Below are 15,310 nucleotides of genomic sequence, written 5' to 3'. Positions count from 1 at the left end.
TAACAGTTGACTAACGAGACTTTACTAGTTCATCTGTGTCTAGGCAGTTAAAAGATTGTGGATAACAGCGCATTTCTAAATTAAAAAATTTCTATTTACTTTCAGTAATCTTTACATGATAAAACAGCCAATAGACTGCAGCAATTCCTACAAAGCCTAAGATTTTTGCCGACAGAGTGCTGCAGTAAATCAAAAGAACCACGTTGCTAGGAGCCGTGAACATAACCAGTTGTTGTTCAACCAATGACATCTCGCCGGCGCGCCATATCGTGCACACTAAGACTACATAAGTCGGTAAGGAACTGACCAAGATAAGCATCTCCAAAACGTAACCTGTAGAATAAAGTTAAAATACTTTAAAGAAACTATAAAAATGTTCAGGACTAAGAAAAGTAAGGATATGTATGTCTTGTATTCTCGTAACAGAAAAAGGAAGAACGAAGAAGTTCACCAACTGCTATTCCTTGCTATCGGAGAATGAAACAATTTATTGCTTCCTCAAGCTTCTTGGCAGGTTTCCCTCGGCTGTTTTGTTATTTGTTGCCAGTTAGCGCGCTGGAATCTGAATGGAAAGGTCTAGGTTCGGTTCGATAGGAAACGAAATTAGGTTTGGCATAACTCTATTTACTTAAATTTACAGTCCACAGTATGAGAAGATAAGGAAATGGGAAATAAAATCATTTGCTATTTGCTTCCGCACATAACCATTAGGGCACAGCCGCCGCAAGCCCGAGGTTGTGAATTCCAGTATGACGCTTCTATAGTTCTCAGACCCCTTCACACGATTATACTTTACCAGGTGGTTATCAAATATTAACAATGATGTGTGCTAACCTGTAACTGAGAAGAAAGATAGTTGCGTTGGTAATGCTTCAGTTACTGTCCGAGAGTACATACACAGAGCTAACGCTACTGTCGCAGGTAAGGTTGGCGTGAACCGAACACGAATGCCTCTTAAATAAGGAAATCCTTCCGGTCTCAGAAATAGCAATAGGAGAACGGCAAAAGAAATCTGGGAAAAGACAGAAAATCTTCATGAAAAAAACAAAACAATTTGCTGTTGCGGTTGTTTATAGTTTTTAAAACACCACTTACCCACAGCTCCCAATAGTCCGAGGAAGAACACATTAGAAGCAGTAGAAATGAGATGCATATGGAAATGTTGGAGAAAAACGAAAAACTCTGAAGAACGAGTCCAGATGGAAGCTTTCCTTTCTTCTCTTCCTGCATATAAAGTCAAGGAAAATAGTTGTTGAACTAATTAAACTAAAGAGAAAAAATCTTATCACGACATGTTCATACTAAAATTACCAGGCTATCTTCTTGTGCCACAGCATCTCTTCTGAGGCCCAAACCCAAAATAGTGTAAAGACACAAATGATAAAACGAACTGGAGAGGACTGGAGGCGGTTTGTGCGATCCTTAAAGAAAGCGAAGAAAATTGTAAAGATCATTTTGAGAAAGAATAGAAATACGAAAAAAAAACATTAAAAAAAATGTGAAGGGCCCTTTCGTTAACTGACCTTTCAATACATCCAGGGGTTTAGAAGTTACAGTCTCTGACAAGACGCAGGCCAAAAAAGAACCATTTAGAAGCATATATGGCAAGCTGAAATTAATGAAGAGAGCACAAACAGAAGACAAAACCAATAAGTTAACTATCAAAAGAGCGCTTCGATTTCTTTGTCGAAGAGCCCTTAGCGGGATAACGTCATTTGAAAATTCAGCCACAAGCCCGTTGTACACTAACATTTTCATGAATCTTTTCCACCTCCGTGATGTTTCCACGTGAGCTTTCCTTTGATTTGAATGTTTTTGGAATATTTTTTTGCAAAAATGCACAAGCTCACACCTTGAAAGTGAGGCTTGGGGTGATATTGGGTTTTCCGACGTAAGCATGCACAAGACCTATTTCGAAAGTGTTTCCGCTCACGCAGATAGGAAAATGTCAGCATGGTTATTGGCCGAGAACACGTCAAAAATTGAAATTAAATCAATTGACAAAAAAGACTTTGAAAAAATCACTGGTACTGATTTATCTCACATCGCACTCGAAATCAAGGGATTACCTAGAAAACCTGAGCATGAAACGCGAACTTACATGACTGTTTGTGTAATCTTAAATGTTGTCGTTTGATTAACTTAAGATTCACCTAACTGCAATAGCGTGGTAATGAATAGCCAAATCAAACACGAAGGGAAAAAAAGGCTCATTAGGAGTATCCTGTCAAATCTAAATTATCGTTGTTCATGCCAGATATTGTAGAGGTAAAGGTAAAGTTTGTACTCGAGCCTACTAGCCCACCCAATCGGACCTTCTTCCCATGTAACATGAAGCGCCTAGGAGTATTACTACTCTCCCCCAGGATGGGATGCTAGTCCATCGCAAGGGTACCCTCCAGCATTTCATCAGGCTTCTCTGACAATTCGCCAGTACCCATATTTACTCCTGGGTGGAGAGAGGCATTGTGACAGTAGTGTGTCTAGATATTTTACATGTATGAAAATCACCCAAACAATAGGAAAAGAGACGTGTATTAACCAATTGAAATAAACCTAAATCAGTTCCTTTTCATGTTTTATAACTGCTATGATCCTGGGAAGGAAACTTTTAAGCATATTAATTCTCATTTGCCTTTTTTCATTTTTCCCTATTTTCCATGACTACGTTGTTGCAATTAGATGTTTTTTTTAAGGATCTGGTCTGTTTCCGTGATCGCCTAAGAAAAAAACATAGGTCAATTTCTCATCAAGGGGAAAAAATCGATAGCAAAAGTGGCCTGGATAAAATATCCGCTGTAGATTTTCTGGTTGGAACTTAATTTTGTAGCTAGATACCTTAAATTTGGGGGTGCTTCTCCAAAAATCGGCTTCCAGGAAATTATCAGTAAATAAAATGTAAAGCTGGAAGAGATTCCAAACAGGAGAATGATCAGAAGTGGACGAGTTGTTGGAGGCATCATCTACAGAAAAAACGAAGCTATACAGTGAGTTGAGATGGTATGACTCAGGTGTCCATCTAATTAAGGTCGCATCTACTTGGAGCAGATGAGGTTAACTCTAACTTAAGCTACTGACATTTCGATAACGCGTGGTTAAGTCGTCTTTGTGTTCGGACATTAGAGTAAACGCCTTCATGTTTGACATGGAACTCAAATGCCAGGGATACATACTTAATCACTTTAGTATGTATCTCAGTTCGATTATTCAGAAATGACGGCATTGGAAATTATAGACGACCCTCTTTACACTTACCGTGGAGGAAACCTTGAAACCCAAAGCCAAGCCGATTAAAACGGCAACAGCAAGCCTCTGTGACCAAGACGCTTGCTCAAACGTTATAAGTTTAGTCAATACCGCTAGTAGCACTGATAAAGCAACAAGAATTAGCCAAGGCAGTACAGTGGCTCTGGAAAAAGTAACAGAAAAAAATTCTACCACTAACCACAGAGGTAAAACTCTTCGCCTATAAGTAAGTAAACGATTATCTCATAATTTGTAAAAAGTAAGTTCCATCGATGCCGAGGAAGTAAATTATGAAAGACCCCATTATCACGTAAAATAAAACCCATACCACTAAAAACAACGTTTCTGACTGGTACTTGACGAATTCCAATCCAAAAACCGAGAGGTATATATATGAATTCTTACTGCTGCTGAAATAACAAGAACAAGAAATATCCCCTTTACCCATTTTCCGTAGCAGTAACCACAAACCTCCAAGTCTCTGATTGAAATCACTTTCATTATTTCAAAGGGCACCAATCAGTCAATTTTCTGAGGGCAGCGTTAATTTTAAGATTCTGACTGACAAACAGACTAAACTCACTCTGATGATAGAACGCTTTCATTGCTGAAGAATGGATAAAACAGTGAGATCACAAACACCAAGGCGCCTTGCAGTACCTGGTTAAGAAATAATTACATTACATATTAAATAAATTGAGCACCGCCCTTAGTGGTACTTAAATGACGAGCATGTGTACTGACGTTAACTAACAACAGTTATACACATACTACGAATTAACCTTCTATCAGAAGGAGAGGATTCTATGAAGCCTTGATTCGATGTCAAGTCCTAACATGTAAAAGGCACATGTACTAACTGTTAGCCATTCATAGCAATCATATCTCTTTAAAACACCTTGAGGGTACAGAGCACTCACCCTGTAAACATTTAAGTCTGGTTGGATAATTTCCACTAAAACACTCACACACAGAACAAGGATGTTAAGTCTCTTAAGGAAGAGATTGTGTGAAAAGTGCATGTGGGACAACTTGAGGCATATGGCTCCCCAGATGAATAGCACTCCAGCTGAAATAATCACAAAAAACGTGCTTCAGACAGGTTACCTGGTTGTGGTCTGATAACACTAGGAACTAACGAACAAACTCAGAGGTGGAAAAAAATAATATCAACACAAAAGTTTTTTCCCTACATTGAAAAGACTGCAAACGGAGTAAAGGCGGGATAAAGGCAAGGATCTGCGGGAAAGGGAGGCTAGCGTCAAGCCATTTTTCTGCATGTCTGCGGTTAACACGAATAACTGTTCCCTGATATTTTCAATAACACCACATCTAGTGACCCACTTACCCAGAACATCCGCTGGCGAAGGTATTCTGTGAGTCATTAGGAGCCATAAAGGGAGCACAAGAACATCGTATACGGCAACTGTTACAATGCCTGATGCCATACAAAGCTTTAATCCCTACGACCAAGGAACAAATTAAAGAAGTCAGATTTGCTTCTCCATGCCCTAACATGGACTTGACTGCAGCAGCAACAGCATAGAAACAAACTATAACAAAACAGACCCCTCAATTCTTACGAAATTTAGGTCTGATCGCTCTTTCGTGCTGCTTATTTTTTCTGTGATTGCAAACGATTTAATTCAAAACCGACAGCCTGTTGGCAGCCGGCTCAAATTAGAAATAAATTTTGCTTTCCGGCGAAAAGAATGACTGTTTTTTTTTTCCTTTTAAGAGAAAACTTACCTCATTTATTGAGAGGTCCTCAGGCGACTCGATTATCTTGCTTACAACGTACGTAAAAATGAACATGAGTACTGCAGGTGATATAACTACTATGCTGGGAAGCAATACAGAGGATGTCTGTCTGAAGGGGAGGACCAGCGATAAACACAGGGGCACCTTTGAACCATGGACTGCAATACACAGTAACATAGACTGGGAATGGAGCTTGCCTACACTGTGCAACCTAAAAGCATACTTGCAATTACTAGTCATTACCTATATGATCTACAAAGGCATAGATTATCTTAAGCGTGCTTATGTTTTGGATAAAATTGTATGAGGAAACTGAGTTCCGTCTATGAGGAAATTTTGCTGTTGGCGAATGTCTGCAGAAGTTGCTTGTAAGGTAAGGGCTCTTGTATGCCAAAACGTCCTCGCTATAATTGGACAATGTTCTAAATACCTTTCAAAAATGTAACTAGCACAGAGCATGGTCCCCACAAGAAAATAGACTGGATAGAGGCTTTCTTTAGCAAGGATATTTTCACAAAGCACAAATACTGTAAAAATAAAAAAAGCAAGTCATATTTGATCCTACCATGGAAACCTAATTTTTTTTAAAAAAAGAAGAAAAAACTGCATGAGTACGTTTTCTCGCCACTACACTTTCAAAATCTGAGAATAATACAGACATGCAATGAAGTTTCACTTCTTTGCGCGTTTTCTGTGCCTCAGAGAATTTGCCTGCTTCTATGTTAAGCTCCACTTAGCTCCTTGTGTTCTTTTCTTTTGTTCTGATTGGATTTTGAAATTACCGGTAGTTGGGTTAGAAACCTAAATGGAATGCGATCCAAAAAAACCAAATTTGCGTTTCAGGAGCCTTACCTACGGACTGAAAAACTAGAAGAGGATTTATCCATTCTATGTTAGTACTGTGAGAAACAAGATATACACAGAGTACTGAGAGACAAGAAACTAGTCCAAGAAGAAAGTTAACTCCCCAGAGAGGGAGTGAAAGAAAATGGAAATAGTATCTTCCATTTGTTAAGGATTTCTAAATAAGAATGACCTTGTTTATTTGGTCTTTGAAAATATACACTATTAGGATCTATCTGAAGAAATAACTAACATGTATAGTAAACTTGATATACCTAAGAATTATTGTAAGAAATACGAGGAAACGTTTTAAAACAATCCCAACTTTAAACAATGCTAGAATTGAAATAAGTCAAAAATGGTAAAGTGAGAAGCCACTCGATGTCTTGTTAATCTGTCTAATAGTCATGCTTCACCGTCCTCTAAACTCATAGCGGGTGGTCTAAAATGTATTTATAACTTTTTAAAACACACACAAAACTCCATAACAAGGCATCTTAAGATGTGGTTAACCAGATCAAATAAGTACATTTATAGGGTAAATAAGAGTAAAATTCATCAAGGATACATTAGTGTCCAGGGCAGCATACATACACCAAGAAGAGACAAAATACCAAGTACTGCATATAAAGAATTCTGATAAACCTGCAAATAATTAGATTTAAAAAAGAGTTATTTTAAAAAAGGTTTTCTAATAAATTGCTGAGAAGAAATTGAGAATTCGCACTCATACATTTTTATTTATCACAACACACAATCAAAAGAGAAATGCTGTTCAGTAAACCACAGGTAAGTGATATGTACTTTACTTTCTGAGGGAAAAAATATAAGTGTGGCCTGGGCTTTTTGGTCCTTAGGGAACAACAAAGTTTAGAAAAAGACAACATAGAAAAAAACTGCTGATAGAAAATTATCAAAAAGAAGGTGAAAAAGCACTTGTGTTCCTGACTGTTTTAATATCATTGAAAATAAGATACAAGCATTATTGAATATATGGAGAAAAATCTAAGCTGATATTTTTATGTGCTTAAGGTTCTGACAACATGAAGTATCCTGCACTTTTTAGCAGTGCAATATAGTCATAATTTGAGTAAAACATATACTCTATTGCAGATTATTACTATTCCTTAGTTGTTCCAAGAGGAAAATTTCAACTTGGTGATATGTTTGATCTAGTTTTAATAGAATAACAATTAAGTTATAGCATTAATCTTGTCTATGATGATAGAAATGGCTTGCTGGGATGTGTAGGCATCTGTACACTCAGTAGGTAATAGCCAGAGAAGTTACATAATTACTAAAGAGGACTTTTTATAGTCATTGCTGAGATTTATTTGACGTACCCTCCACTTTTCTCGTCCACTAGTGATCACAATTAAAACACCACAGATGACATTTCCTAGAATTATTGGTAGACTATGGAAACCCACAGTACCAGATGAAATCAATATTACAACCAACAGTAGCTGATGAGAAAAACAAACAAAAGAAACAAACCAAATAATTATGTTTAGTAGTTGTACAAATAGATTAGTACATTATTAGTGACAATAAGAGTAACAAACCTTTTTAAGGAAAATAGAATAAATGCTATAATCATACACATTATACCTTGTAACTTTTAATTTCATTATTTAAGTAACACATAACATTCATACTATTACAAAAACAGTAAAAACAATGAAATTCATAGACTGCAAGTGTCATGCTCCTTGTAAGTAACAAAAAAACCCAGCAAAGAAAAAATTCTTCATAATATTAAATTCTGAATTGATGTCGTAAAGTTCCCAGTATTTAGATAATTCCTCTTATGATAAGAACACAGCTGCAGTTACACACATGCACACACACTTTACTCATGTCATGTCATTTGTTCATGTATTTTAATAGGTCAAAAATTTGAGCACCCTCTCATGATTCAAAAACAACAAGAGCCAGTCAATACTAATGTTTTAAGAACATATAACTTGTCTGGTGAAGCTTAAAAGAATGAATTACTAACAAAATACCCACAATGAAATCACCTTTGTTTTCAAAAAGTATCCAGTTTTCTTTTGTACTACTTTTGGCACTTTTGATTCCATTCAAAAGTTCTGTGAATGCTCCAAATTTACCTCTTTTTTTCATGAAGTATTGCTTATGAACAGTTGTTTGGTGTGTGCTCTTTGACACTGTCCAGGGAAAATTGGCATGTGGCTGGCCAACATTGATTTATACACTGATATCCTATGTTTGACACTATGTTCGTGACAAAGCTTGGACTTACCAAACTCCCCAATCCAGATCCTAGTTTTGTTTTGGCCACAGCATCTTTTGACAATTCTGATTTTAATTAAAATGATCTAATGTTAGTGGTATGGAAGAAATTACACAGCAAGAGAAAAGTATATTAGTTGCCTTGCCATTAAAAATAGTAGCATTCCTTGTAACATCAAATAATTTATTGCACTTTGTGAATGTCATAGTTTATAATTTAAGGTAAAGAAAGAACAACTTTTGTATCTATATAATCTGTGGATGCAAACTGTCCAATTCAAGTCTTATTTTATTACACAAGAATAAAGGCCATAATTCTCCAGGCACTAAGTGGTGGTAACCGGCCTCTGTAAAGAGTCACTGCTTCAACCAGTTGTGGGGTCAAGTTGCACTCACAATTTATCTTGTAGGACATGTTGAATTCAGAGTTCATTCTTCATCTTCCAAATGTTTACTGTTACATGTGATCAGCTTAATAGACTCTGTGTTTGTGAACCTTACCCAAAAATTCTATCTCATCGTCAATATCCAAACAAGTACAGAGAAAGATAGGAAGAACACCACATAACATCAATTTAATCTGTAGAGGAAATACAGTAAAAAAAATCATATTCCCCTACTGAGTTATGAGTCAGGGAAGTACATTCTATAAAGTCTGTTTGAGACTAATACATTCTTAGTAAGACCCTCTGCACAAATATAGCTATACACAAACAAAGAAGACAATACTGGTTTGACAAAATGGCTCATCTTTCTCACTGAGGTAGACAACAAGAAAGCAATATTTGCTTCACCTTGCCCACTTGCAGTGCCAGTCGTACAAAAATATGCATTTGTAACTAGTTAACTAATGAGAACTGACAAAAATGGGATATAGAGCATTGGGGTTGAAAATTTGCAACACAAAAGAACTGAAAAGGTATGCTTAATTATCAAATTGAGAAAGGAAAGAAACTGCGGCAAGCTGAGTTTGATCAGTGGATAATGATGTAAAGGTGTATCTTCATGTACAAGAACCAAAAAACTGCAGTTATCACTGATTACAAGAAACTAATCAAAGAAATTCTCAAGATAATGTTTCTTTAGAATAAATACTCACCCAAGTAATTATGTGCAAGAAGTCCATAAAATTAATCACAATAAACATGCTGCCTGGGACAGTAACTAGGTTTACCAACAGCAGTGTCTTTTCAAGACTACTTAAAAGAAAACCTGAAAGGAAGTTTATCATCACATTATGATTTTAGAAAAGCATGCTTATATTTTTGCCAAAACTTACTCAGTTGTTGTTACATCTCTAAGGACCCTAAAAGAAAATCTTCCAATGGAAAAATATACTCATTAATTTGTATCATCATTTTCTTTCCCAAAGACAGCTGACACACAGCTAACAGCTCACACCCTAGATGTGACATCCATTTCAAGAGTTAGAAATTAATCTGACTGCCTCTAAATGAAACTTAAGACAACAGTCAAGGTACTTTCTTTATTCAAATATAAATATTTGTTAATTTTGATGAAATGGAAGTTCTCTGCAGAAGAAAATCAGAAATATCAAGTTGATGAAGAAGGTTTTCATGTAAAGAACAAAACTATTTCTTTGAAGTACAACAAGTGTAACAAAGGTTGCTATTAATCACTTACGTTCAGGAGGTCTTTCCTCCCCAGCCTTATGTACTACATCATGATAAATGAAAGAAGAGCGACTTGGAGGATAGAAAATTTGAAGAAAAAGGAACCTAAAAAATCAATTAAAGTGTTGATAATATGTTGTACTGAATCAACTTAGCATTCATTAAATATCACATAATTTTCTCCAAATGAACAATTAATTAACTGATATTTTTCAGTGGATATACAGTGTAAGATGAAATACCTGGTCAGACATGACTTAATGAGCAAAGTAACTCATTATGTTTATTTCCACGTCAGCACAAAAGAACTCAGTTCATTGTCAAGGTATTAATGTATTATGTCTCAATACTGAAGAAAATAGAGGACTTAATTTACTAACCCAAATATAATACAAAAGAATGGTGCAACAGACCAGCTGAACACATTTCCTGATACTGCCGTCAGTGTCAACTGGCCAACTATTGGATAGCTAATGTATATTACATACTCCATGTTCTACAGAGAGAAAATAAAACATTTTACAACAATTAAAGTTCTTGAAATCATATAAACAGGATATCTCAGTAAGAGAAAGAACAAGGAACATTGAAGAAGATTAAAAGGATTGCATTTTGGTGAGCTTTCACCAAGTTCGCTTCACTTTGTTGTGTGTTATTGGCTTGATTTTTGTGAAATTTTATGTTAGAAGTTCTTTGTTTCTGTTACAAGCATGGAGCAAAGAAATTATCTCTATCCCTGTCCAGGAATCATATTTTTTGACATTGCATTCCGTTGCCCTACTACTAAACAGCAGGAAATTCTAAGGTAAGCCAGGCTCAAATGAGACACATGTCCTGCACATAGATAGGATCAGCAATGAAGAAAGCATCTTATAAGTGACTAAATTAAGAAAGATGGTTACTTGTATCACTATTCTTTTATGGATAACTTAGAGTTCAAAATTTACAATCTCTCTTATTCTAATCAAAGAGGCATTCATTTTTATATAATATGAAACACATCCTTGTTTTGTATGTTTCAGTAATTTGGCAAATGCACATAGAGGGCTGTTGCTCTAACTGATTGAACTCAGGGAAAATGCTGTGACCCTTTTATTAACACAAGGTACAATAGATTTGCACCAATAAATTGAAAAGTTTAGTCACCTTTATAAACTCAGGCTCTTCATACTGTAGTTGCTTAAACTGAAAGAGACCAACACCACCTTCAAAAATAAATTTCATAAAAGAGATTAAAACAGTCATGTTAATTTACATAAAAAAAATCCTGGGTTTTGAATATTGCCACATACAACTGCTAATCATCCAGCTTCTTTACCTGACAGCACAATAAATACATTGTAAATAAATATAAGTCCAAGGTTAAATACTGATTTCCTACAGAAGGGAAAAAGAAAAATAGATTTCATTATCAGCACACTATAAATATTTATAGTACTGGGTATCAACAAATATCCTGGATCCCAGAGTGGTGCTCTTGTGAGCTAGGAATATAGAAATGATTAAAAAAAAGACTTTTTTATTAATAAAGGAGACTGTATCACCCCTTACTATTCACCTTAAAAAAAGACTACCTGGTACATTGTACTTAACTGCATTTAGCTTGTTCAAAAGTTACTTTTATTTAAGACTACACAATAACTACTCTTCATTTACTCATTATTACAACTACCTTTTGAAAATAATCTCTCTGTTTAAACTTACCATAGAAAGGGAACAAGGCAAAATATTGAAGATAATTGGAAAAGCAGGACTGAAACGACATATGCCACCAAAGACCTATAGGAAATGAGATATGGCATTAAGTTAATATGTACCATTGCGGACATGAGCAATCCAGATACTCTACGTCAAATGGATTTAATTTCTAGTTGGTCATCAAATGCAGTAAATACTCATAAAATACATAAGCTTAACAATATCTTAACCAGAACTAATCAACCAGCCAGCATGCACACTTCAACAGGAATAAATTCTCACAAAAATTATCAAACTTGAACCACCTTTTTCTACATCTTGAAGTGTTTTCCACAAGATACATCATCAAAATACAGAACACAGCAAAACCAAACAATCTGTTAATATTGAAAAAAATGATGAATACAATCAATTTTGAGATGATAAAATTATTGGTCATGCTACAAGAGATTCTGGACAAATTTGTGTTCACACAGTGATTTGTGTATGTTCAATTTGATTTCATTGCTTTTACATAACTTTTTCACATTTTTGCTGCCAAGTTGACTGTTGGCCAACAGTTGGCCAAAACTTTGGCCTGACACATAATGAAAACTGTCGGCAGACAATTGGCCAACAGTCAGCCAACTGTCAGCCGACTGTTGGCTGACAGTATCTTTCAGGAACTGTTCTTCACTTTTACCCAATCAAGAGCTTCTTTGGTTGGTGGTCATTTCATTTATTCTTGTGACTCTGATTCAATGGTGATATTGTAAGGAGAAATTAAATGCTGCCCACTCTTAGAGGTTGGAAGTAAATTTCTGCACCAGGCTGTTGCATTTTTTGCATGCATTACAAAGCATTTTTGTATTAGTTTCAATGTTAACATATTGAAAAATAAGAATAACTCCAACATCGTTTAAGATAAGATTAAAATGGGAGGTAGTTTGTCTGTTATATGTTGGCTAATCCAACCCAAATTAAGTGACAATAACAGTAACAGAAAAATCATTTAGCCATAACTGAAAGCAGTAGCTGAAAACCATAGTTATACATACAGTTCTCCTCCAATGTAAAACAAAGGTACAACACAAGGGATGAAAACACAGGCAAACTTCTTGTTGTGGTGACAAGGTCCTGGGATAAAGGTGGAATCCCCTTGAACATGTTTGTCGTGCAAATGTAACTGAAAACGGTAAAATCCACTACATTTCAATATGTTAGTGGGGACAAAAAATTATTTGCCAAGTCATAAATAAGTAAATGTTTGAATTTGCTCTTCAGTTTAAGTGATCTTCACTTTATTACTGTTTAAATGAGCTGAGACACTGTCCATACTCTCCTTGGCCAGCAAGTGTGCTATGATGAGAGTAAGCTAATCCTGTAAATATATGCAAATTTTATTTATTGGTTCACTAAGGCATTTATTGATCTTTTGCACTAATTTTATAATAATGGAGGCATACCCTAGTAAAAACGGTGAACGTGCACATAGGGATGCTATCCTTCCAAAAATATGACTTATTTTTTTATTATCTTCCTTAGCTGCAAAACTATTGAGGAGAGATATAATAAACGAAGAACTTGGAACAAGAAACGACTCTTTTTCTTCGTAACCTAGATGGGAATATGTAGGTTTTAACTATGTACTATTTGTATTTGCAGAATTCACCTCACCGTGTCATCTTTTTGTTGTTGTTTATACGCTTCTGTATTTTGAGGCACAACATGAATATTTCTAAGTTCTGTCCCGTCCATTCTACTTCATATGTCGCAGATAAATTAACTGTCGTTCCATAACGTAAAGTCCACCCCTAGTTTCACATTTGGTTCCAAAATGACGAAGAAGTGAAGTTTATGTTCATCTCGTTATCTGCCATATTGAAAATGCATGGGTACTGGATCTAGTTTGTTCCAGTCTTTCTCGCTATTGTGGAAGAAAACGAACGTGACGTAGGTGGTGGTAGGCGAAGCGATAATCGCCTGGTACTTCCGCTTCGAATCAAGGATCACGATCACGTTCTACGAGTAGTTTCGAAACTGGAACAACTTCCTCCCATCGTTGATTTTGTTTTCCTTTATATTTACGAGCAATGTCTCTGTTCGGTGAATATCCATGTATCAATCAAACAATTGTTCCAAGTTACATTTCGTTTACTACAGCGGCAATATCAGTTCCGATGTGCTTGTTTACCATCGCTGGCAACCTTCTCGTGGTATTGGCAATTTTCATGGACCCCAACAAAGATCTAAAATCGCCGTTTAATTACTTTGTGGCGAACCTAGCCATCAGCGACCTTGTGGTGGGATTTGTCGTCGACCCGTTATCCTTTGCATATCATCTGAGCGAAGGAGTTTCAAGGAAATATCCAGCCCCATTGGCTTACATCCACATGCCATACTTCATCTCGTGTACGGCGTCTGTTCTCAGTTTAGCGGCTTTGACTCTGGATCGACTCTTGGCGATAACGTCTCCGTTGACTTACCGAACCAAGCTGAACCCTAAGCGAGCAGGCTTTGTGGCGGCTGGTATATGGGCCTTTTCACTAAGCTTCCCGTTTATTTACTTTGTGACGGGCTACCTGACTTACGCATTTGTCTTCGCTCACACTGTCATAATTTTCACTTTCCTGGTCATGTTGACAACGTATTACAAGATTTTTCGCGTATTGAAAAATCAAGTGAAACAGTGGGACTCGATGGATCACACGAACGTGGACAATCAGGCCAAGAGACAGGCGGCAAGATGGGAACAGAAAGTGACAAAGAACTTTATCATTATTTTGGCCCTCTTCTTAGCATGTTATCTACCTTCCTGTATTTCCATCTACATCATGAATCTCTGCAGTGCCTGCAGTTGTACGTTTATTCAATGGGTCAGAGATTTTCATTTCCTTTTGATACTTGCCAACTCAGGGGTGAACCCCTTTATTTACGCCTGGCGATTTGACAATTTCAGAAAAGCGTTTCAAAAGCTTCTGTCCTTTAAAAATTGTTCATGTCATCGTCAAGGAAGAGCTGTATAATTAAACACCCTCCCGGAGAGTACGACGAGTGACACTACCGCGTAGAAAATTGTAGGCGTGCGAAAGGGTAGCAAAGTTTGAAGCCATAGGGCATCGTTGATGTTTCGAGGTCATGCGAAAAGACAACCGTTGCGTGCCAGCAACGACTTATTCGCTTTAGAGGGGTGTCAGGTTGTGTCGCTCCATTGCCTTGTTGCCCCAGGTTATGTCGCCCCAACCGAAGTTACGTCGCCCCAACATCGTGGTTGTGTCGCCCCAACATCAAAGTTGCGTCGCCCCAACGGGTAACTTCGCTTATCAAGTAAAAGTTTGTAAGATTCTCCGATCGATTTACGCGAACGATCGACTTATAACATAAACATAACACTGCTGTAAGATTTATCGATCGATCGAAGGAAAAGTTTGTAAGATTATTAGGATGTAACTCGAGCGAGCGGCTTGTAAAAAGTAACTTCACGCGAACGATCGACTTTATATAACATAAACATAACACTGCTGTAAGATTTTAATATCGATGGATCGAAGGAAAAGTTTGTAAGATTATTACGATGTAACTCGATGTAACTTGAGCGAGCGGCTTGTAAAAAGTAACTTCACGCGAACGATCGACTTTATATAACATAAACATAACACTGCTGTAAGATTTTAATATCGATGGATCGAAGGAAAAGTTTGTAAGATTATTACGACGTAACTCGATGTAACTTGAGCGAGCGGCTTGTAAAAAGTAACTTCGCTTATGAAATAAAAGTTTGTAATCTATTCATCGATCGATTAACTTAAACGACTTATGGAATACAACGCGCGGATGACACAAACGTGTTAAAATTTTGCAATAAAATAGTACCCAAATCTCCTCGGCAGTTA

General features: G+C 36.5%; 2 protein-coding genes across 3 annotated transcripts; one reads left to right on the top strand and one right to left on the bottom strand.

The window, feature by feature from the left end:
- Positions 1–72: 72 nt before the first annotated feature.
- LOC113669833 (uncharacterized) lies at positions 73–13,952 on the bottom strand. 2 transcript variants are annotated; one of them, XM_027185908.2, is made up of 26 exons: positions 13,095–13,952; positions 12,476–12,603; positions 11,744–11,815; positions 11,445–11,519; positions 11,059–11,117; positions 10,887–10,945; positions 10,121–10,236; positions 9,751–9,845; positions 9,206–9,318; positions 8,608–8,686; positions 8,117–8,172; positions 7,194–7,316; positions 6,419–6,495; positions 5,860–6,008; positions 5,438–5,534; positions 4,996–5,218; positions 4,595–4,709; positions 4,167–4,315; positions 3,830–3,906; positions 3,256–3,409; positions 2,839–2,963; positions 1,524–1,609; positions 1,312–1,421; positions 1,096–1,224; positions 835–1,012; positions 73–333 (listed from the first exon to the last, which is right to left on the bottom strand). In XM_027185908.2, exons 1-26 carry the CDS (start codon positions 13,173–13,175, stop codon positions 92–94), a joined length of 2,967 nt encoding a protein of 988 aa, XP_027041709.2. In that variant the 5' UTR covers positions 13,176–13,952; the 3' UTR covers positions 73–91. The 2 variants fall into 2 exon arrangements, with proteins under 2 accessions (XP_027041709.2, XP_089052446.1); XM_089196320.1 differs by having other exon boundaries at positions 10,887–10,925; positions 13,095–13,323.
- LOC113669843 (histamine H2 receptor) lies at positions 13,511–15,205 on the top strand. The gene has a single exon (XM_027185924.2). It carries the CDS (start codon positions 13,511–13,513, stop codon positions 14,441–14,443), a length of 933 nt encoding a protein of 310 aa, XP_027041725.2. The 3' UTR covers positions 14,444–15,205.
- Positions 15,206–15,310: the final 105 nt, after the last annotated feature.

This window comes from Pocillopora damicornis, chromosome 2 (genome assembly GCF_964200805.1).
Source record: "Pocillopora damicornis chromosome 2, jaPocDami1.2, whole genome shotgun sequence".
In the NCBI taxonomy this organism is placed as follows: domain Eukaryota; kingdom Metazoa; phylum Cnidaria; class Anthozoa; order Scleractinia; family Pocilloporidae; genus Pocillopora; species Pocillopora damicornis.
Note: the sequence above shows the minus strand (reverse complement) of the source record. Positions and strands in the feature narration are given on the sequence as shown.